This window comes from Marmota monax, unplaced genomic scaffold (genome assembly GCF_021218885.2).
Source record: "Marmota monax isolate L192 unplaced genomic scaffold, Marmota_monax_Labrador192_F-V1.1 WCK01_AAM20220418_F8-fsc00008, whole genome shotgun sequence".
NCBI lineage: Eukaryota > Metazoa > Chordata > Mammalia > Rodentia > Sciuridae > Marmota > Marmota monax.
This window is the reverse complement of record NW_026694432.1, coordinates 6,540,482-6,564,958: the sequence shown is the minus strand read 5'-3', so window position 1 is coordinate 6,564,958 and position 24,477 is coordinate 6,540,482. Positions and strand designations below refer to the sequence as shown.

Sequence of the window (24,477 nt, the reverse complement as noted above, 5' to 3'; positions counted from 1 at the left end):
GGTTGGTGTCTAGAATGAACAAGGGACTTCTGTAGTCAAGAAGAAAAAGGCAGCAATCTCAGTAGAAAATGGGCAATTTACAGAATTCAGAAATACATAAGGCTAAGCATATTAAGAGATAACCAAACTCTTGGACTGTAGGAAATATCCACATTAGAACAAAATTGTCACGTTCCTCGTAAAACACTCAAGGTCACTCCAGGGGAACAGGGCTGCATGAATAACCACACAAGAGACAGAGATACCTTTTTCTTTGGCGGCTGTGGTGGCTCCTTTGACCTTAGGGGTCCATGAAAAGAGAGAAAGAGAGAGAGCCCCGTGCTGAACCCTTTTATTGAGGAGAAGCCATTCAAATGAGGCAAGGGGTCAGGTTTCAGGGGGTTGAGTCTAGCTTCCTGATGTCTGCTGTCAGCAGGTAGACTGACATCTAGGAAGGCTACACCCAAAGGCAGACCAAGAGAAGGGGACACACAAAGGGCGTTTCCATGGAACTGTCTATCCCAAACAGGGCAAAGGAATAGATAAATGTAGCTCAATCGATGGGGCGAAACACCTACGTCTGAAGATGCGTCCTCAAACTTCTGGGACTGGGGCAATGTCCAGGTCACTACAAAATGTAGTGATGGTCAAAAGCCTCTCTGCTCTAGGACAGAAGACGTGACTCATTCTGAATGACTCCCAACACAAAATACCATTTTGTACCTTTTATATTGACAAAAATTAGTAAGATGGATAATGTCACATATTGGCAGGAAGGTGAAAATATTGTAATCTGTGTCCTTTGCTGTTGGGAAAATAATCTGGTATAGCTATTTTGGAGAGCCATCTAATGATAATTAAAGGCCAAGTATATGCATATGCTTCTCCTAGCAAATCTCCTTTGTTAAAATATTTTCTACATAATTTATTATAGATATGCATTATTTGTTGACTGAAGGAGTTGGAAATGAATACATTTCCATTCTGGGATGGGGGTTATAGGCAAGAAGTGGGGTGTTATATAGCAATTAAAAGATAAAAAAAAATCCAGACATAAGACAACATGAATGGAACTTAAAACAGCCTGAGTAAAAAAAGGAAACAATAAAACAATTTCATTTCTATGAATTATAAAGAGATATATGATGAGATTCTTAAATAGGATGTAATAAGTGTAAACCTTAAGATTAAAAATTGAGGGCTGAGGATATGGCTCAAGCAGTAGCATGCTCGCCTGGCATGCGCAGGGCGCTGGGTTCGATCCTCAACACCACATATAAATAGAATAAAGATATTGTGTCCACGTAAAACTAAAAAATAAATATTTTTTAAAAAGATTAAAAATTGGTAAATTAAACTTTGCTCAAGGACTGGGGTTGTGGCTCAGTGGTAGAGTCTTTGCTTAGTATGCGTGAGGCACTGGGTTTGATCCCCAGCACCTCATAAAAATAAATAAATAAACAAAATAAAGGTATTAAAAAAAAGACACCATGTTTAAAAAAAAAATTACTTTGCCCAAACTAAAATTTTCTACTTTTCGAAGATACTCCTAAGAAAAAGATAAGTCACAGAATGAAAAAATTCATATTTATACATATTTATTTTAGAATATTCAGTAGTTGTATGTATTTGTATAATACATATAAATTTTTTAAATTTATATGTATTATACAAATACATATAACTGTTTAGTAAAAGATTTGAAGATAATAATAAGCAAATAATAAGCAAACAGTCTAAGATTTGAAGAGACACTTTACAAAAGAGGATATAAGAATGACTCATAAAAACACGAAAATATTCTCTGTTAGTCATCAGGGAAATACAAAACCACAGTAACATTAGATATTGATCAGAATGGTTGAAATTTAAAGAAACATGATAACAAATTGTTAGCAAGGAGGTGCAGGCCACAGAACTCTTACGTATTGCTGTTGCAAATGTAAAACGTATAACCAGTTTGGAAACCAGTTTGGCAGTTTCTTAGAAAGAAAAACATATACTTGCCAAATGACACAAGTCATTCCATTGTTAAGAATTTGTGAAGAAAAATGTAAACATATGTTCACATAAAGACCTGTACCTGAATTCTGATAACAATTCTATTCCTAATGTGCCCAAACTGGAAAATAGCACAGTTGCCATGCATCAGATGAATGGACAAACAGATGCGGTGTGTCCGCACAACGGGGTACTATATGGCAGTGAAAAGGAACAAACTTGATATAGGCAATACAGCAACATAGTGTTGAATATCAAATTCATTATTCTGAGCAAAAGACCCCAGATAGAAAAGAACACATATTGTATGGTTCCATTTGTATAACATGGAAACTTATCGTTAATAATTTAAAAGCAGATCAATAGTTGCCTGGGGTGAAGAGTGAAGAGGGAGGAAGGGATTGCATAGTTATGTGATTAATACATACATGCATTAAAAGAAGATGAACTGTACACACATGTCCATTCGACACAATAGAATGATTGCCTTTGAAAGAGAAGGGAATAAAGAGGGGAAATAAAAATGATGACTTGATTTACATTATTTTCTGGAGGGTTCCTTACAACCCAATATGGTTGATTGGATAATTGTTTCTGTATACCTATTCATTGTGTGATAATTAGGAGGATGACCCATCTAAGCACAAGGAAGAAGGCCCTCAGGAAGCAGAAAGGCCAACATGTACACTAATCCCCACAAAACATTGCCATGAGAAAGGAGAGAATGTTGAAATAGGTGTACCATGTTCATAGGTTAGAAGACATGTTATTGTTAAGATATTGAATCTCCCCAATTAAAAAAAAATAATTGACATATTCTCAGTCAAAAGAAGGCTTGGGGTCTCTCTCTCTCTCTCTTTCAAAGTTGACAATCGATTTTATTTATTTATTTGTTTGTTTGTTATAGTTGGGCACAATATCCTTATTTTATTTATTTATTTTTATGTGGTGCTGAGGATCAAACCCTACACATGCTAGGCGAGTGCTCTACCACTGAGCCCCAGCCCCAGCCCATGATTTTTAAATTTCTATGGAAATACAGACAATCTAGAGTGGTTAGAACCATTTTGAAAAAGAACCAAGTTGAGGGATTTACATTGCCTGCTTTTAAAATTTACTATGAAGTTATATAGTAACCAAGTTGTGCTGGTGTAAAATTAGACATGAAGATCAATGGATTAGAAAATAGAATTCGGAAATGGACCCACACATGTATGGCCAATTGATCTGTGTGTGGAGGGGTACTAGGATTGAATCATGGCTGCTTTCCCACTGAATTACATTCCCAGCCCTTTTTTATAAATTTGAGGTAGTGTCTCATTAAGTTGCTGAGGTTGGCCTCAAACTTGTTATCCTCCTGCCTGAGCCTCCCAGGTTAACTGGGATTACATGTACACCTGCTGTTATTTAAGTGAGAAGAGAGAATTTCTGTGATGTGGGAGGGGGCCAAGTAGCAGAAAAACCCCACCAATTGACTTTTGACAAATACACGAGAAATCAATCCAAAGGAGGAGATAGTGTAATCTGTTCAATTTGCACACAGAAAAAGAATGAACTTTGTCTCTTATTACTCACCATATACAAAATTAACTTGAAATGGACCATATACCTATTTATTTTTTACAATACCTTTATTTCACTGATTTACTTTTATGTGGTGCTGAGGATCGAACCCAGGGTCTCATATGTGTGAGGCGAGCACTCTACCACTGAGCCACAACCCCAGCCCTTGGTAACAATTTTTTAAAGAAGACATTAAAAGCCTTCATCAAAGGCTTCATCAAAAGTAAAAATGTTACTTCACCAAAAATGACTTCATCAAAAGTGAAAACTTAGCTGAGTGTGGTGGCTACTCAGGAGCAACTTAGCTTTGGACAACTTAGTGAGACCCTGTCTCAAAAAAAATTTTTTTTTTTTTTTAAATAAGGGGGCTGGTGCTCAATGGCATAGTGCTTGCCTAGCATTTGTGAAGCCCTGGGTCCAGTTCCCAGTAACATCATCATCAACAACAGTAACAGAAGTAAAACCTAGGTTTTCAAAACAATACTGTTACAAAAATTAAGGTGTTGGGGTTGTGGCTCTGTGGTAGAGTGCTCACCTAGCATGCCCAAGGCACTGGGTTTGATCCTCAGCACTACATAAATGTAAATTAAAGATATTATATCCACCTAAAACTTAAAAATAAATATTTAAGAAAAATTAAAGGCAATTCTCCCACAGGGAGAAAATGTGCAAAACATATACAACAGAAGACTTGTATTTTGAATATACAAAGAACTCTTAAAACTTATAATAAGAAGACAAAACAACAACAGAAACAGTTAAAAATGGGCAAAGAGCTGGGCATTGTGGCACATGCCTGTAATCCCAGCAGCTCGGAAGGCTGAGGCAGGAGGATTGAGAGTTCAAACCTAGCCTCAGCAAAAGAGAGGCACTATCAGTGAGACCCTGACTCTGAAATACAAAATAGGGCTGGAGATGTGACTCAGTGGTCCAGTACCTCTGAGTTCAATCCCTGGTCACCCCACCCCTCAAAAAAAAAAAATGAGGCAAAGAAGGGATGGGAATGTAGCTCAGTGGTAGAATATTTGTTTAGCATGCACGAATGAGGTCCTGGGTTCAGTCCCCAGCACCACACAAAAGGGGGGACAAAGGTATAAATAGCCACTTCATTAAAATAGATATACAGATGGCAAAGAAGCACTTGAAAAGATATTCAGCATAATTAGTAATTAGGAAACAGTGTAAATTAAAATCATAGATGTTACTTTTAATCTTTGAAGGACTAAAATTAAAGAGAGACTATATTAGGTATTGGCAATGATGGAAATCACCTATTATACTTTGCAGTGCTGGTGGGAATGTACATGGTACAACCACTCTGAAAAAGTTTGATAAATTTTTGAAAATTAAACACTTCCCACCATATCTCCAGCCATTCCTCCCTGAGAGAAATGGCATACACAGTGGAATACTTCTCAGGATTAAAGGCAGGAGGGAACAACGGGGCTGGACGGCACATGTTCACTAGCTTCGTTGTTGTGATGGTTTCACAGAGACGTGTGAATATGTCAAAACTGATCAAGTTCTACACATTGTGTAGGAGCAGCTTTCCGCCACCACGTCCTTCTGCCACCATGTCCTTCTGCCACGATGTTCTGCCTCACCTCAGTCCAAAGCCATGGAACCAGCTGATTGTGGACTAAAACCTCAGAAAACATGAGCCAAAATAAATCTTTGCTCCTGTCAGTTGTTTTTCTCAGGTATTTGTCATAACAATGAAAAGCTAACACATATGTTAATTATAACTCAGTAATGCTTCTAAAAAATAGCCAGAGACAAAAAGATTACAATCAAAGGAACAAAAGTTCAGCTGACAGTTGGCTTCTCAAGAGCAGCAATAAAAGCCAGAAGATGGTGAAGTGTTTATCATTTTTAAAGAAAACAACTGTCAACCTAGAGTCTCTGTATGCCATGAAACCATCTTTCAAGAATGAGACAAACACTGAAGAAAATTTACTACGAGTAAAGTTTAAACTTCCAGAAAGGAGATCAGGAAGGAGTGATAAGTAAAGAAAATGGTAAACATGTGGGAAACCCGAATAAACATTGGCTATGTACCCCTCTCAAAAGACCGTATGCCCAGTCAGCATTTGGCTTTGCTAAATGCAAAGGAATGAACTAAACTACTGGTTAGTGGTATAATTTAAGTTGAGAAAGGGTGTTAAGAGTTAAAGCATTTTTCTTGTATTATTTAGCAATATGATTAGATATGTTGATAAACTTGGACTTTTTTGTGAGGGGGGCGCAGTACTAGGTATTGAACCCAGGGACACTTAACCCCTGAACGACATCCCCACCCCATTTAATTTTTTGTTTTGAGACAGGGTCTTGATAAGTTGCTTAGGGCCTTGCTAAGTTGCTGAGGCTGGCTTTGAACTTGTTTGTAGTCCTCACGCCTCAGCCTCCTAAACTTGGAATTATAGATATGTGCCATTGCACCCAGCACACTTGGTCTTTCTCAAGTTAAACATGTAGGTGAGATCTTTTCTCACATATGAAGTGAGCCTGCCTTTTCAAAGGAAAGCCGCAGTGATAAAACTCAAGCTTTCAAGTAAAAATTAGAATTCTGAAAAACTTGTATCTGCTGCCATGAGCTCGAAGACTCAATGTTTAAACACTTTCCTGATAAGATGGGCAGTGGTATTAACAAGAATGATGTTTTGGTATTGTATAATGTAGAACTTAGGAAGACATGCGTAGCTCAGTGAACCAGTGATGCCCAAATGGCTATGATGCTATGAAGTCAGACATGGATAAAAGATCTGTTTAAAGGGTAAGGTTGACCGATGGATTTTAATGTTATAGGGTCTGAAAATGTTTATTGTTGTGATTCCAGATTCCATGATGTGACTTCTAGGAAATGATCACTTTTTGTGGTAACAAAGTTTTATAACTCATTAGAGGAATACCCACGATCATTTGAAAAAGTTATTACAGTATTCCTCTCTTTTCTATTTATCTGTAAAAGGCCATATTTTTAAAAATATATTTTATTTAAAACAATAGTTGTGGGTTTTTTGGCACTGGGATTGAACCCAGGGGCACTCACTGAGCCTCATCCTTACATCCTCTGCTCTTTTAGTCTTTTTGTTTTGAGACAGGGTCTTGCTAAGTTTCTTAGGGTCTGACTAAGTATCTGAGGCTGGCTTTGAACTTGCAGTCCTTCTGCCTCAGCCTCCTGAGCTGCTGGGATTATAGGCATGCGCCACTGCATCTGGCTAAAACAATTTATAATAAATTGAATGCAGAAATAAGTGAGAACCCAGATTTTTTTAAAGTTGGAAATTAAAGAGATTTGTAAATATGTAAGACAATGCCACTTTTTTCTATTTTTTGTTTTAGAAAATATATTTTTCATAAAATTATGTTTATGGTAATATTTAATGGATTATTAATTTTAAATGAATTATTAAATATTTAAAAAATTTCTTAGTTTTAATTTACAATATAATAAATGTTAACATAACTATTCACATTCACACATATACACTACTGGGAGTCCTCCGGAAGTTTTGAGACTGTAAAGGGGTCCTGATACTAAAAATTTAAGAACCACTGTTTTCTAGAGTCTTCAAAAAGTGGAAAACTTTTAGAACAAGGAGTGTTTAGGGGTAGGTGACCTTTAGTTGGAGTGAAGCTGTTGTTAATTGGCTAGCTTTCATAATATGGTGTAAAACTGTCATTAATTAATTTGGATGGGTTTAAAATTACGGATAGTTCTTGACTTATGATAGTTCATTTTACCATTGCTTTGATTTTACAATGGTCTGAAAATGTGCCCATCCAATCATTCTGTATTCTCTTTCATTATACAGTAAATTACATGAGATGTTCAATCCTTTATTATTATTATTTTTAGTTGTAGATGGACATAATACCTTTATTTTATTATTTTTTATGTGGTGGTGAGGATTGAACCCAGGGCCTCATGTGTGTTAGGTAAGTGCTCTACCATTGAGCCTAGCCCCAGCTCTCTACACTTTATTATTAAATGGGCTTTGTGATCCATGATTTTGCCCAACCATAGTGGGCAATGTATGCATTCTAAGCATGTTTAATAAGGTAGGCTAGGCTAAGCTGTGGTATATGGTATGTTAGGTAGGTTAGGTGTATTAAATATATTTTCAACTTAACTGTAGATTTATCAGGACGTAATATTCCTCTAACTTGAGGACCATCTATACTTTTAGTCATTACTTCTTGCTATAGCAAAAGAACAATCAGAACTAGGGATGTAGCTCCATAGTAGAGCACTTGATGGGCATGTGTGAAGCCATGGGTTTCATCCACAAAACAACAGGGGCAAAAAAAAAAAAAAAAAGAAAGAAAAGGAACAATCAGTATTTTCCTAGGTAGTTAGAAATCTTCTGTTCTCAATAGAAAAGTATGAACATAGGAAAGTTGTGTCTGATTCAATCTACTGTCGTTCTTATTCCCACCGCTCCTCCTTTCCCTTCATTCCCCTTTGTCTATTCCAGTGAACTTCTCCATGCCCCCAACATTGCATAATTTTAAAAACCAGGTTAAACATCTATTTTCTTTATCATTTCTTTCTTTTCTTTTTTGGTGTCAGGGATTGAACCCTGGGTGCTTAACCTCTGAGCCACATTCCCCCATCCATTTTACTTTTTATTTCATGACAGGGTCTCACTAAGTTGCTTAGAGCCTTGCTAAATTGCTGAGGTTGGCTTCAAACCTGTGATCCTCCTGCCTCAGCCTCCTGAGTCTCTGGGATTATAGGTACGTGCCACTATACCCATCTTATTTCTTTATAGTAAAAACTTTCAAAATCTTTTTTTTTTCTAGCTTCTAGAAACATACAGTTGTTGTCTGTAGTTGTCCCACCATATAAAAGCATACCAGAACTTCTTGCTTTCAGCTAATTATAACTTAGTAACCATTGATCAACCTTTTCTCCTCTGTCCCTCAATGCTAGTCTCCCAGCCTCTGGTAACTACCATTCTATTTTCACTCTCTATAAGATTGACTGTTTTAGATTACAGATGAGTGAGGTTGTGCAGTACTTGTCTTTCTGTGCCTGGCTTATTTCACTTAACATAATGATTTCCAGTTCTACCCATGTTGTTGCAAAGAACAAGATTTCATTCTTCTGGATAAATAGTATTGCACTATATATGTACCCCTCCCTTTTTTTTTAATCCTTGTGTCACTTAATCAGCCTTTAGATTATTTCTGTTTCTTGCCTTCTGTGAATTGTGCTGTAGTGAACATGAGAGTGAGTGCAGATACCTCTTCCGTGTACAGATTTCCTTTCCTTTGGCTATATACCCAGGAGTGGGATTGCCAGGTCATATGGTGGTTCTAGTTTAGATTTTTTGAGAAGTTGCTGTACAGTTTTCCATAGTGTCTGTACTAATTTACGTTCCCACCAAACAGTAAGTTAACATTTTCTCTACTCCTTGCCAGCGCTTGTTCTCTTGTTTTAATAATATCCATTCTTCCTCAAGTGAGGTAACATCTTCATTGTAGTTTGATTTGCATTTCCCTGATGATTAGTGATATCACACATCTTTTCATACACCTGTACCTGTTTGCAGTTGGTAAAATAATGTAGCCAAGAAAGAGATGGGGGAAGAAGGGGAGGGGCATGGGAAGGAACAAAGGGAAAAAAAAAATGGCCAGCAGCAAAGTGTTTTGTTGAATCTGTGGAATGGGGTTCATTATACCATTTTCTCTACTTTTGTGTAGTTAGTTTAAAAGTTTCATTAATGGGTTGGGGTTGTGGCTCAGTGGTAGAGTGCTTGCCTAGCATGTGTGAGGCACTGGGTTCAATCCTCAGCATCACATATAAATAAATAAATATAAAGTTCTATCAACAACTAAAATATAAAATTAAATTTTAAAAAGTTTCATTAAAAAATATCAAGCTAGGGAGCAGGATGTGCAGCTTCTGAGTGGGAACCTTGGTCGCTCTAGCAATGAGAATGAATTAAAAATGGGTGATGTTGAGAAAGGCAGGAAGGTGTTTAAGCAGCGTGCCCAGTGCCACAGTGTGGGAAAGAGGGGCAGCACGAGATGGGCCAGATCTCCATGGACTATCAGGAGGACAGGTCAGCCTGCTGGATGCTCTTAGACACCAGCAAGAACAAAGGCTCCACCTGGGGGGAGGACACACTGATGGGGCATCTGGAGAATCCCAGAAGTCCATCCCTGGAACAGAGGCAGTGTTCGCTGGCCACAGGAAGAAGGAGAAGGAGCACACTTAACGGTTACTTCAGAAAAGTTACTAAGGAGAAATAGCCACAGCCTTATTTACTACAAAACAGAAACGTCTCATGGCTTTTTCTGGGTGCAGCATAATTTAATTGATGTCATATACCAGAATTTAGATCACGAATGGCTGACAGGATATTTTTGTTGGATAGTCCTGATTTAAGTGAGATTGGCTTGTAGTTAAATAGATATATTTAAAACAATTTTGATAGTAATCCCAGTTTAGTAAATACTATCACTATTTATAATAGTAAATACTATTAGAATACTATTTATAATGGTAAATACTATTAGAAAGGTTTTCCCTTTCTAAAGATGTTGTTGTACTTGATTAGTAATGTTTAACCTTTCACAAAGATGGTGAATGCCATCTCAAAACTGGTTTTATGTTCTGGTTTCTATGTCTGGTTATGTGAACTGTATTTGAATACTGAGGAAAACCCCACAATGTCTCAGAGCTGAGTGAGATTCACATGTATTTGTCTGTGTTCATTAGTCTACTAAAGGCAGTGGGTGAGGATAGGGAAGCAGTGTCTATTCTATGTTTTTGTTGATCATGCCATTTGATTAGAATTTCCTGTATCTAAAATGCTGCCTTTTCCTTTGGAAAGGCACTTAGTGTGGTTTATATTTAATGTTAAATAAAGAATATTTAACACTTCTCAAAAAAAAAAAAAAAAAAGTAAGTAACCATATTTGTAAGTAACCACAGCTGCCAAAGATCTTATTTAGGATCTGACCTTTTACTATTGTCCTTTGTGCTCTGTCTTCCCTTCTGGACCTTGAATTAATTTGTGGCTACTTTGCAAGACTCTATGAAACAGTCTAGAGCAGGAGACAGTATTTTTAACCTCATCTTCCCCTACAAGTTTACTTTAATTGTATGGCAGAAAACTCAATTGTAGTTGAAAATGTTTGGGGCCATAGTTTTGTCTCCTGTGAATTTTCCTGCCTTGCAGCATCCCTTTAAAACTCCTTTAATGGCCGGGTGTGATGGTGCACAGCTGTAGTCCCACCTACTCAGGAGGTGAGACAGGAGGATCACAAGCTGAAGGCCAGCCTGGGTGATGTAGCAAGATTCTATCTTACAATAAAATTAAAAAGGCTGGGATGTAGCTCAGTGGTAGAGCACCCTTGGGTTCAACCTCCAGTACTGCAAAATATAAATCAATAAGTCAATATTTTTATTTATTTATTTATTTTTTTTACAAAGTTCTCATGTTTATACCATTGTTTAGTTTTTAGCATTAAGTACTATAAATCTCAAAATGTAGAAGATGAAGAGTTCAGAAACTTAAGAAGTAAGCCTTTATTTCTTTGTTTTGCATATAAAGCTGAGTTGTTGCTTTTTGGTGATTAGTCAAAGAGACCAAATCCCATATCCTCATCCGACTCCTCCGACTCTTCCTTGGCTTCAACCTTGGCTGGGGCACAGCAGCAGCAGGAGCAGCAGTAGTAGCAGCAGCCACTGGGGCAGCAGCCACAAATGCAGATGGATCAGCCAAGAAGGCCTTGACCTTCTCAGCAAGTGGGAAGGTGTATTCAGTCTCCACAGACAAAGCCAGGACCCTCTTGTACCCCTTGATGATAGAATGGGGTACTGATGCAACAGTTGGATAACCAATCTGCAGACAAACACTAGCAACATTGCGGACACCTTCCAGGAAGCGTGAATGCAGAGTCTCTTCTGTGATGTCAAGCACTTCAGGGTTGTAGATGCTGCCATTGTCAAACACTTGCTGAATGATCAGCCCAAAGGAGAAGGGGGATATGTTCAGCATGTTCAGCAGGGTAGCTTCGCTGGCTCCCACTTTGTCTCCAGTCTTTATCAGCTGCACATCACTCAGGATTTCAATGGTGCCCCTAGAGATTTTAGTGGTAATGCCCAAAGCCTGGAATAAGGAAGTCTTCTCGGGCCCCAGACAAGTGTTCTGGGCTGGTACGGTGACTTCACATGGTGCAGTGGCACCAGCACGGGCAGCAGCTGGAACCTTATTGGCCAGCAGCATGTCCCTGATCTCAGTGAGGTCCTCCTTGGTGAACACAAAGCCCACATTCCCCCTGATATGAGGCAACAGTTTCTCTAGAGCTGGGTTGTTTTCCAGATGCCCTCGAATGGCCTTGCGCATCATAGTGTTTTTGCCCATCGGCACCACAGCCTTCCCCCAGAGGGACATTCGGATCTGCTTCATCTGCTTGGAGCCCACATTGTCTGCTCCCACAATGAAGCATTTTGGATAGTCATCCAAAAGTTGGATGATCTTAAGGAAGTAGTTGGACTTCCAGGTCGCCCTGTCTTCCCTGGGCATCACGACGGTGCGTCAGGGATTGCCATGCAGGGTTTAAAGACAATGTCACTCTCACGAGGACGCCTGGCGAGAAGTCAGTATTTTTAAAATGCTTCAGTTTAGGCTATGGATACTACCATTTAAATAGAAGGGTATGGGCAATTATGTGTATGTTCTTATTTATACATCCGTTAACATGTATATCTAGATTTGCATACACGTGTAAGGTAACTCTAGAAGCATGAAACCTGTAAATAGTAACTTTGATTTCTTTCCAGGAAGAAAACTGATAGCTGGGAGATAGAGTGAGCGAGATTGCTAGGGAGAGGCTCGGGATATAGGATGAAAGGAACCAAAAGAAACCAACGACTAAGGAGCGGCAGGACGGTGGGGAAGAATCCTGAGAAGCTGGAGGGATGGGAGAAAAGTTTGAAAGGGCAAATTGTGCAGAGGCACCTACATGTGTTTCACCCAGCGTTTCCACTCCGAGGTATTTATCTATGGGATTCTTGCACACTTGGAAAAAGACCTGTGCACAGGATTACCCACTGCAGCATCTCTGTTCATCTGTTTGCAGCATTATATTATGTATTTATTTTTGCTGTGCTGGGGATTGCTCTACCATCAGAGACGATCTACCACTGACCTATATTCCCAGCCCTTTTTAGAATTAAAAAAAATTTTGAGACAGGTCTCCCTAAATCGCCTGGACTGACTTCAAATTGGCAGTCTTCCTAACTCATCCTCCCCAGTTGCTGGGACAACAGGCTGTACCACTGTGCGCAGCTACAGCATTGTTTTTAATCACAAATGCTTGGAAACAACTCAAATGTTCACTAGTAGGGGAAAAAGTAAATAAATTATGATTTCCCCATCCAGTGAGTGCTCCACCTCCAACCAGTCAGGGCTGCCTCCTCCTGTTTTGTGCCCAGCCACCAACTGCCTTTATATGGTAGTTCAGCTTTTTAATGGAGCTGTGATATGTAGCAGTCATCCTTAGCCACAAGAGGGCACAAGAACCTTTTGATTGCCATGGCATAGGCTGGTGCTGGATGTCACGTCTGGCAAAATCCTTTTAACTCACTCCAGACTGTGTACACCTGGAAGGCAGGGCCAGTGTCTTTAGAGGAGGCTGTAAAGAGGTGGGAGGAGAGAACGCAGATTTTTGGAATCACTTTTACCTGCCATTTGGATTTCCTACCCTCCTGCAAATTAGATAAAGAACTGGTTACAGTATTTAACCACTTTCAGAGCTTAAGCTCTGAAAATAATGTAAGACATTAGAGGCATTATTGCATAATAGAGTTTGTATGCATTGAGGCTTTGGAGTTCCCACCCCACTTAACATCAAGTCCTGATTCTGTGGCTTTGGGTCACTTACTGTCTGTGTCTGTTTTATTCAATGAGATAATCCAAATAAAGCTCTTAGCACTATATTATGGTCAGCACTCAAAAAGAGTTGCTATAAGTATAATACCATGTATCAGAGATGGATACTAGGTCTTCAATAATTCTTGATATGTGGTTCTTAGTTATACATTTAATATTTCTTTGATTATAAGCAAGATGATAATGTTGGTTTTAGGACAATTTCAAAGCTCCATTTCTTAGAGGGGCTTACAAAATATTTGTGGCTGTTCATTTCTTGCAAATAATTTGTCTTTTATTAGTATGGTACATCCTGAATTTTTGCAGAGAATCTTAATTTTAAAGATTCCATATATGATGATTTTGTGCATTTTTTAAGAGAAAATTTGGTATTTGTGTTATATGCTGAGGCTGGGTTGGGCAACATGATATTGCTTGTTTCAGGTTGAGATCCAGGGAAAGCAAACTGAGATAAAGATTAGTGGGTGAAAAGCATAATAGGGAATGGTTTATGGGATCACGCCCCTGAAGGAAAAGAAATGAAGGAGATGAGGAAGGAGGAGAGAATCATTTTTTTTTTTTTTTTTTTTGAGAGAGAGAGAGAGAGAGAATTTTTTTTAATGTTTATTTTTTAGTTTTCGGTGGCACCCTACGCATGCCAGGCGAGCATGCTACCGCTTGAGCCACATTCCCAGCCCGGGAGAGAATCTTATACAGAGGGAGATGTTGAGCTATGATTCAGTGTCTGTAAAGGCTTTAATCTACATTGTGGAGAATATGGATTTAGGATGGCCCTTCTGAGTTGGAGGAAAGGGGTTGTGTCTTTATAGTTTTTCCTGACTAGTCACTGGATGTCAGTTGTCATTTCATGAAGGCTGCCCCAGAAAGGGCATAGCCCTATGCTAAGCAGTGCTCTTAACCAAGACATTTCCAGAAGAGAGCTGATGGTTGAGGGCTTTTGGTCTACCATGGATTCCAGCATCTGGGGAAAATTCCTTCATTTTTCTAGAGGGAATGTCAGCGGCACATTGCAACTTCTACCACAGTGCCCAAGTCACCTGAAATGAAAATGATAACATGGTGTCTTGGTCCATTTGTGTTGCTATGACAAAATACCTGATTCTGGGTAATATATAATGAAAAGAGGTTTATTTGACTATTTGGTATCTGGAAGGTTCAAATAGCATGGTGCCAGTGTCTGTTGAGGACCCCTGTTATGATTAGGATGTGAGGTGTCCCCCAAAAGCTCACATGTGAGACAATACAAGAAGGTTCAAAGGAGAAATAATTGGGTTATAAGAGTCTTAACCCAATTAGTGAATTAATCCCTTGATAGGGATTAACTGAGTGGTAACTGAAGTGGTGGGGTGTGGCTGGAGGGAATTGGGGTGTGGCTTTGGGATATATATTTGTATGTGGCAAATGAAGACATCTCTCTTTGCTTTCCGATCGCCATGTGAGCTGCTTTTCTTTGCCACACTCTTCTGCCATGATGTTCTGCCTCACCTGGAGTCCCAGGGAATGGAGCTGGTCTATGGACTAAGACCTCTGAAACCGAGAGCCCTCCAATAAACTTCTCCTCCCCTAAAATGGTTTGGGTTAGATCTTTTAGCCACAGCAGTGAGAAAGCTGACTAAATCAGCCCCACGTTGTAGTGTAATGGATAGCATCACATGGTGGGAGAGGACGCGAGAGAGTGAGCCAAGCGCCTTAGACGAACCTGCTCCCACAGTAATGAATCCAGTTCCTTGAGATGGGCATGAAGCCCTTCTGAGGGCAGTGCCTCATGGCCTGATGATCTTCCCCAGTGCCCTGCCTCTGAGAGGTCTCCCCACCTGTGAATACCATTACGTTGGGAGCCAAGCTTCCAACATGTGAATCTTTGGGGAACAAACCACATCCACACTATAGTACATGGGTACATAGCTGGCGTAGGGTAAGGGAGGCAGCGTGGATGGAATTGTTTGCAAGTAATACTTTGGAATAATTGATATTTTTAACTTTAAGGATTCAGGATAACATTTGAGGGTGGATTCTACTAAAACAAACTACTACAGATTTTCAGTGGTTTAACAAAATAGAGGCTTATTTCTCTTCTTTCACAATCTGGTGCAGGTCTATGGGGTTGGGGGAAGATTCTGTTCTATCTACCTAATTTATTTAGGGACACAGACTCCTTCCGTCTAATGACCCTGCCAGTACCTAGGTCCTAGAGTCCTCCATTGGATCATCTGATCCAGCTCTCAGAGGGGAGAGGGTGGGAGCATGGGAAGTTGTGCAGAAGGTCTGAGCCAGGCCCACATGGCATGTGCTTCATGCAGTTCCTGGGTGGGAACTCAGCCATGTGGTCCTGCCTATCTGAGGGAGGGAGGGAAGGACACAAAGGCCCTCACTGCCATGATGTCGCATAACTCAAAGCTCTTGATTGGCTCAATTTTATATTGGTGAACCAAAGATTCTTCGAAAACTTCACATTTTAGGTTCCCCAGAATTACAGAACTTAAATTGCTGCCATCACAATATCATAATTTTATTTACTTGAGGAGATTTAAAAAGGAGAGAAAAACTAAATTTTACCAGAGAAAGGATAGAAGGGAAGAATATGAGGCTTAGAATTTAAGGATTCCTTGCTCTGGAACCTCAAAAAGGCAAAATAATTTTGTGTGTGCACAAGTGTGCGCGTGTCCATGCACATGTAGATTTATTTTTAGATTGAGAAGCCCTGATCCTGTCACAGAGCTATGGAAACAGCCTCCTTTCATCCTCTCAGCTTATAGCAGGAATGTCTTCAGCTGGTGACATGGAGATAGTTGAGGGATCTTGGATTACAAGGAAATATTCATGCAGATAGCACTGACAGCTCCTTGCTGGATTCCCGTGAATACCACCCAAGTAGCCCTGGGGTTGGAGGAAGAGAGGTGGAGAAGAGGTGTCAATTACTTTTTCTGTCAGTCAAGGAGGATTACTGCTGAGGGATGGCTTCTTCCTTAGGCAGCCTTGCTCCAGGTGGTTTGGGGTGTACAGGAAGAGAGGCACCTGGGCTGGAGAAGCTTGCAGGCTGAAAGCCGAGACTCCAGAAAGTAACCGAGGATAAGGCCGGGTGAGATGGAGTGTTTCAGAGAGGGAGAAGCGAGAGCACGAGGTCGCCTTTGAGAAACAGGTGTACTCTGACAGCGGGTGGGACGTCAGGGGCCTGGGGGAGTGCTTCAGGTGAGTGGAATATTGGAAATATTTCTGCAGCTCCAGTGAGACATGAGAGCCACCTATGAGGAATGGTGGCGGGCAGGGAGAAGTGGGACCAAAGTGGGGGAGTAGGGCAGAGCAGGGTATGAGGCTCCAGGGTCGGGTCTGGAGTCGAGGTTTAACAAGGCAGGACCATCGAAGGTTCTTACCTTAATGGAAAGACCTATGAAAATGTGGTGTTCTGGACTTTGTGTGAAGGAACATTAACAGAACACAGAAGTTTCTTCTGGAATTTTTATTTGACTACTGAGAATTTAAGACTGGTGGTTGTGTTCCCTCACTCCTTCGGCAAAGTTCATTTCACATGCTTTTAATCATACTGATTAAACAAATTACTGTGGTTTCCATAAGTGATGCAGTAATTTTTAAGGTTGAAATTAATTTGATCCAATTTTTAAAATAAAAATTAGAGATGCCCCTACTTTTAAGGAAATTATGGTCTGACTAGGTACAATATCCTTAAAATAAATAAAATGCTAAGATGGGGGGGAGTGCATAGCAGTACTTACAGTACTTACCGACCTTGGAAAAAGCCCACAGTCATCCATATTTGATATTTTAAAATAAAATAAAGACCATGATTTAAAAAGCAATGAAGAGGCTGGATACAGTGGCTCTCACCTATAATCCCAGTGACTCCAGAGACTGAGGTAGAAAGATTACATGTTCAAGGCCATCAGGCCATTTATTTAGCAAGACTGTATTTCAGAATAAAATATAAAAAATGGCTGGGGATGTGGCTCAGTGGTAGAGCACCCCTGGGTTTAACCCCCAGTACTCCACCTCCCCAAAAAATTAAGGAAAAACTTAACGAGGAAGCCATCCCACCCCTCATTCCCCTTGAGTACTGCAGGAATCCAGGGAGTGTTAATTTGACCTGGAAACAGCATTGGGGGAGGGTGTAGGAAAGGCCTCACAGACACAGACCACACCTAAGGTTTCAGGGAGCAGCTGATGGAAGGGTATTAAGCACGGGAGAAGAATGGTCGGATTTGCACCTGGCAGTGTGGAGGATAGGCTGAACGAGCAGGTTGGGAGTAAGGATACCAACTGCCCCAGCACCACAGACTGAGGAAGCTTAGAGAAGGAGAGAAAGCCTGAAAGGCTTCCTGGTGGAAGGGAAGGACAGGAGCAGAGAACAGCAAGGAGCATTTCTCATAGAGAGAAGGTGTGGGCAGAAGCACAGAGTGAAAGAGCAGGGCCCGTGAAGCCTCTGGGAAGACTGGCGTGGCTAGCATGCAGAGGACTGATAGGGACTGGCACTCACTGACTGGTTGGGTAGCAGCTCAGGTCACCAAGTGCTTTATGTGTAACACAGAGAGTTCAGACTTTACCCAGTGATGAAGGGAAGACCGCAGACCACGCTAAGGCTAGTCTCAACATGTTTCACAGGGTTAATAGGACCTAGGATTAAAGTTTTCTGACCACAGGTAGAATTAAATAAGGAATCAATAACAGAAAGATAACTAGACTATCCCTGTGTGTTTAGCAATTAACCAATAAACATGTATAAGTCATCATTGAATCAAAGAAAAAAGCTTATGGGAATTAGAAAGTGTTTTGAACTAAATGATATTGAGAGTACTATATGTCAAAATATGTGTAAAGCTACTAAAACCAAGCTTAGAGGAAAATGTGTAGGCTAAAGTGCATATATTAGGGACAGAAAGGCTGAAAAATCAATCATTCAAATATCGATTTTAAGAAGTTAGAAGATATATAGCCATTAAACCCAAAGAAAGAAAACAAAACGATAAAGAGCAGAGTTTGGTGAAAAGAAAGCAAAATACAATGTAGAGGATCAACAAAGTCAAAATTTTTTTCTTTCAAAAGATTAAGCCAGGCATGATAGTGCATGCCTATAATCACAGCGACTTGGGATACTGAGGCAGGAAGATCACAAGTTCGAGGCCAGCCTCTGCAACTTTGTGAGACCCTGTCTCAAAAAATAGAAAAGGTTGAGGATATAGCTCAGTGGTAATGTGCACCTGGGTTTGATCCGTGGTACCCCCGTCCACCTTCCCAAAAAAGAAAGATGAATAAAACTGAGAGACGTCTGGGAAGACAGATGAAGGTAAAGTCAAGAAGAGAAAAAGCAGTTGGATAACAGATGCCAAATGATCAGGCCCAGGAATAAACATTGGGAAACCATAGAAGCTGCAGATTGGGATTTCTTCTTTTTGTGTGTGTGTGTGTAGTACTGTGCATTAACCTGGGGATGCTCTACCAATAAGTTATATCTCTAGTCTTTTTAAATTTTTTTTTTAATTTGAATTTTTTGTTTTTTGGAACAAGGTCTTCACTAAATTTCTGAGGCTGGCCTCAAATGTGATCTTCCTGCTTCAGCTTCCAAAATTCCTGGAATTACAGGCTTGTACCATCATGCCCAGACTTTTAAAAGATTGAGAATATTATAAACAGTTTTACATCAAAAGTTCTGTGATTTTTGTGAAAAGTGGTCAATTTCTAGAATCATGTTAACTGAGCAAAACTGACTCATAAAATGTCTTGGAAGACCTTAAATCCTATAAACTTTAACCAATATTAATAATGAAATATCTTTACACAAAATGAGTGAAAAAATAAATTAACAAAACCACATTCTAAGTCCAGATGGATTCACTGAAGCTTTTTTGTTCAACAGATTAAAAAGAATAAATAATTCCTGCCTCTTACAGACTCTTCCAGAGAACAGAAAAAAAGGTCACTCCTTACTCAGTTTTTAAAGCTATCTAGCATGAACTTGATTCCAAACCCCAGCAAAGACAATTCAAAAAGGAAAATTTCAGGCCCAGCTACTAAAAATAAAAAGCAGGTACCGAAGTCCTGAACAAAATTTGAGCAAATCCTACAATACATAAAAAAGATAATACATCACAATTTAGTTGGGCTTATGCCAAGAACATACACGGTTGATTTAACATGAGAGAAATCCATCAATGCCATTAATCACAGTAATAGGTTGTAATAGGTTAAGTAGATTTTAGTATATTAAAAACAAATCATTTTAGTAAATACCGAAAAAACATTTAATAAAAGTCAGTATTTGCTCATGCTGGAACTGCTTAGCAAACTAGGAATAATAGAGAAGTTTAATCTGAAAAAGGATATCTGTTTATAAAAACTCAAGCAAACAAGAGCCAGGTCCAGTGGCACATACCTGTAATCCCAGGTCTCTGCAGGTTAAAGCAGGAGGATTGCAAGTTCAAGACCAGTCCAGGTTACATAGCAAGACCCTGTCACAAAACAAAACTGAAACAAACATCGGAAGAATGAAATTTAGAAGTTTTTTTTCCAAGATCAGGACCAAGACAAGGATGTTCTGAACATCATTCTTTTCTCAGTATTGAGCTGGATGCCTAGTTTGGTGCATTGAGGGCAAAATAAATAAACAAATAGATTTGAAAATATAAATAAACCAAGGAGGCAATAATTCAGATAAAAAGGAGGGCATAGGTTTGAGAGACATTTAGGAAGAGTTCATGCTTTGGATGTTTGTGTTCATTTCTTTTGTTCAACAAACATTGATTAACTACATTGGCAATAAATAAAATAGGAAGAGAAAGAAAAGGAGAGGCCTGATATTTATTCATTTTCTACCATGAAGGTTCTGGACTCAGGTTTTCACATATTTTACTCTATTTCATTTAGGCATTCTCTTTACTATTTTGAAACCTCATGTAATGAGTCATTAAGGAAAGTACATGAGAAAAAGGTAATAAACTATTTGCATAAATTCATTCTCATTGTTAAATACTGGTTCAAACTTGTATTTAGGTATTAGGAGTATGTTGTACTTTATATAGCATTTCTCTTTAACTCATCTCTCATTTGTATCCATATAGCAGATCTTTGAAGTAGGATGAAGTCTGGTAAATGGTGTTTTTCTAATTCTCTTGGCAAAGAAGCAAGTACAATGTTTACACCGATTAGCTCACTGTCTATATGGAATTGAGGAGTTCCCATTCTGGCGAGTAAATAATTTAAACCATTCCTTGAATACACATAATCAAAAGATTTTTGAAGTGGAAATATATTGAGGTCCTAGATGCATAGTTTAGAGAATCACTCAGAATACTCCCCATTAAGAATCTGTAAGCTCAGGGGTGTGAGGTGGGGTGCACACCCATAATTCCATTTAATCAGGAGGATCATAAGTTCAAAATAAGCCTCGACAACTTAGCAAGACTCTGGCTAAAAATCTAAAACAACTTTAAAAGGCTAGGGGTATAGTTCAGTGTTAGAGCAACCCCAGTTCAATCCCCTACCATAAAAACAAAACAAAATAAAATAAAAATCCTAAAAAATAAAACTTCAAAAACAAAAAAAGTTTACTATGTAACCTGAAAGCAGAAGAGGAACTATAGGGAAAGGGGCTGGGGTGGGGAGAATATCAGAGAGGGCAGATGTCATCAAAACAGTGGACAGGCTCAGGTCCTTAGGTATGCATAAATGGACTAATATAGGACAAATTTAAAAAGGGTTGGCATAGAAGGGAGATGCCACCCATGACTTGCTGATGGGGACTGGTGACAAAAGCATTATAATGGGAGGGTATGTCCTATTCATAGAACACGTGTAATGGAGAAAAAACAGCATGGTATCCTGGAGATGAGAACAGACTGAAAATTACTTGGGCAGTTGCTGACTGACTGTTAATACTAGAAACAAACCATCTGACAAAATCTTGCCTTGTTTCTCATTGCTTTGAAGAGAGAAGAAATTATCCAGTTTTACAAACATTTCTGAATTCCGACTGCTTCCCAGGCACTTTGCCAAGTACATGGGATATTAAGTCCAATGAAGCTTAGACTCTGAGCTGGAAGAAAGCCCTGAGCCCTGCTCTTTGGCAGGAAGAATCCAAAACTTCCTTTCTTCTCTTTTTCTTGTTTTTGTGATATTAGGAATCAAATCCAAGGGTGCTGTACCACTGAGTTATACCCTCAGTCCTTTTAGTTTTTATTTTGAGACAGGGTCTTGCTGAGTTGCCCAGGCTGGCCTTGAACTTGGGATTCTTCTGCCTCGGTCTCCCAAGTTGGTGGGATGGCAGGCGTGTGCCATCACATCCTGCAAGAACTTCCTCTTGTGACATATAGAGCCCTTCCTATCCCAATCTCTGACTGCCTTTGCCTTACTGGATCTTCATTCTTCCAACTATAGTTGCCAGATTTGTGGAATTCTTTGTCCCTCCCTCATCATTTATCCTCTTCTCTTTGACATCTGCATTCCTCCTCTTTTTCCCTGACTACTTCTAGACAATAAACATGTTCACTTATTGACATATAAATAAAATCTGTGGATATGTTGCATTTTATATTCAAAATGCCTGAGGGCTGGGATTGTGGCTCAGTGGTAGAGCACTAGCCTAGCATGTGTAAGGCCTTGGATTTGATTCTCAGCACCACATATAAATAAATGAATGAAATAAAGGTCCATCAACAGCTAAAATAATATATAAACAAAAAGTGAATGCCTGAACATGTCTACTATCAATAGATTGACTGGTTTAGAAAACATGAGTTAAGAGACTTATTGCTATGTGCTATGCAATCAGTTCTTAAAATCATTATATTTAAATAAATGAGACTTTGGGTGCATCTTTTTGGAAACTCACTTTGACACAGGGCCTACAGGTTAGTCCAGAATTGAAATTATAATTTTTAATAAAGTTATGTGTGATGTAGCTTAGTAACAGTGCCTAATACATGGGAATCCCTGGCTTTGATCCCAGCATCTCAAAGGAAAAAAAAAAAATCTGGGCTGCGGTTGGGGCTCAGTTGGTAGAGTGCTTGCCTAGCATGTGTGAGGTTCGATCCTCAGCACCATGTAAATAAAATAAGTAAGTTATTAAAAAAAAAAAAGGAGTGAAAATTAAAAAAAAAATCAGTGTCTGTGTGGGCAGTACCTGTGTCATCTAGAACATGGCCATGGTTATTAAAGTTGTGATGATTACACTATTAATTTCAAGAAAATTAATTGTTAGGCAAATGGACATTTCTCCTTCTTTGCAGAAGATTGTTTCAAAGGTATGTGATCCGGATGTTGAGACATCATTTTTCTCCCCTCTAGGACCGTGGAAGTTAAAAGGAAAAATAAGAGCAGTGGCTGGCTTAAAACCGAATGCATCCCGTAGAGGTCTTTTTCAGTCCTGTTTGTGTATATGATTTCTGTAATGATGTGCAGATGTTCTGAATTTAGAGCTCTTGTGACAGACCTGACCTTCATGAACTTATTGCTTAAGTCTTATTCTTTTTATCTGTTCTTCCTGATGCTCTTTCCTAGCTCAGTAATTTTAAAAAGAAAGGTTTATTTTCATGTAGTGTAGTTGTTTAATAAAATGGGAAGTTTTTTTCCTCCTCTTGGAATATGGCCTTCATTTTCAAGTCTTTTTTGAAAAATCACTGTATTCATGAATTTCTTAATTAAGTTCTGAAAGTTCTGATAAGTAGAAGCATGGAAGTGAGAAGGGAAGAAGATGTGAGGGGTTTTGAGTATTGTGACTGGAGGTTCGTTAATGCCATCTTAGTTACCTCGGTGTGTGGATCCACATCTGATCTTACTCCAATGAGCATAGTTTTGGCGCCTGCCTGACTTCCTACCTGTGCTTGTTTCTGTATTTTTTCTAAGAATTGTAGAGCTTTGTGACTCAGGCCATTCCTCACATATGCTAGGCAAGCACTCTGCCACTGATGTGCTACTGAGGTTACTGTGCTCTGGTCCCAGGGCTCCCAGTTTTGACACACTGTTAAACCTTTTTGTTGTTGTTGTTGAAGTGCTAGGGATCAGACCCAGGGCCTTGCACACACTACACCAATGCTCTACCACTCAGCCACACCCCCAGCCCTGTTAATCTGGTTTATATGTTTGTTTTAGCTGTTTGCTTTTAAGAAATTACAAATCAGTGGAAATTGTAAAAACAATAGGATGAGCAATAGCATCTTTTCTCCTAAAGTCTTAGTTTGAGGCAATTTTGCTACATACCAGGCAGGGTGGCATAGCCTGTAACACTAGGGAGGCCTCTGCAGGAGGGTTACAGCACTTGAGCCCGTGTTGGAGACCAGCCTGGAAAACATAGCCAGACCCTGCCTCAGAAAAGCAAATACAATCTGCCATATTTGTTCTATCTCGATAGGTGGATATTTAATCTATGTATCTATCTATTAGAAACTAAGAAGTTGTTGAGTTTTTAACACTTATTCAAATATCTCAGCTTGCGTCTCCTAAATAACAAGATTATTCTACATAACTGTATACCATTATCACACTAAGAAAATTATCTTATTCTTACAGTATTGTCTTCCTAATTCTTACATTAATTACTTAATAATTAACTTACTTAACACAGGAAAAAGTGTTCTGAGTCAGTACCTACCTTAATCAGATGATCAAATTTAACATTCCCAGTAGTGCAATGGTCTGCCATTATGTATCTTCCAAGGTGATGCAATAAGAAATACACATCACCTTCATAGCCTGGTGCCAAAAATGTTTAAACTGAATGTAATCATGAAGAAATAATCAGATAAATCCAACATGTAGGACATGCTGCAGCTGGCTTTGAACTGTTCCCCAAAAGGCAGTGACATGAGAAAATAAAACTGGAGGGGGTGGGCTGTTCCTTACTAGAAGTTAAAGAAGCAGAGTAGCAGGCTGGGTGGAGGCTTAGCAGTGGAGCACTTGCCTAGCATGTGTGAGACACTGGGTTCAATTCTCAGTAACACATAGAAAAAAAAAATAAAAGTCATTATGTTCAATACAACTAAAAATATTTTTAAAAATGAAGCAAGTAGTCATATGCAAT

At 39.2% G+C, this 24,477-nt stretch overlaps 2 protein-coding genes across 5 annotated transcripts in view; one reads left to right on the top strand and one right to left on the bottom strand.

Moving 5' to 3' along the window:
* St3gal3 (ST3 beta-galactoside alpha-2,3-sialyltransferase 3) overlaps positions 1 to 24,477 on the top strand; it is a 192,457-nt gene that overhangs the window by 36,298 nt on the left and 131,682 nt on the right. The gene's annotated exons all lie outside the window — the stretch shown is intronic.
* On the bottom strand, positions 11,072 to 12,154 carry LOC124109780 (large ribosomal subunit protein uL10-like). Its single transcript, XM_046468556.2, is given in 2 exon segments — positions 11,072 to 11,210; positions 11,213 to 12,154. Coding segments are annotated over 2 exon segments (951 nt in total). The 5' UTR covers positions 12,087 to 12,154; the 3' UTR covers positions 11,072 to 11,133.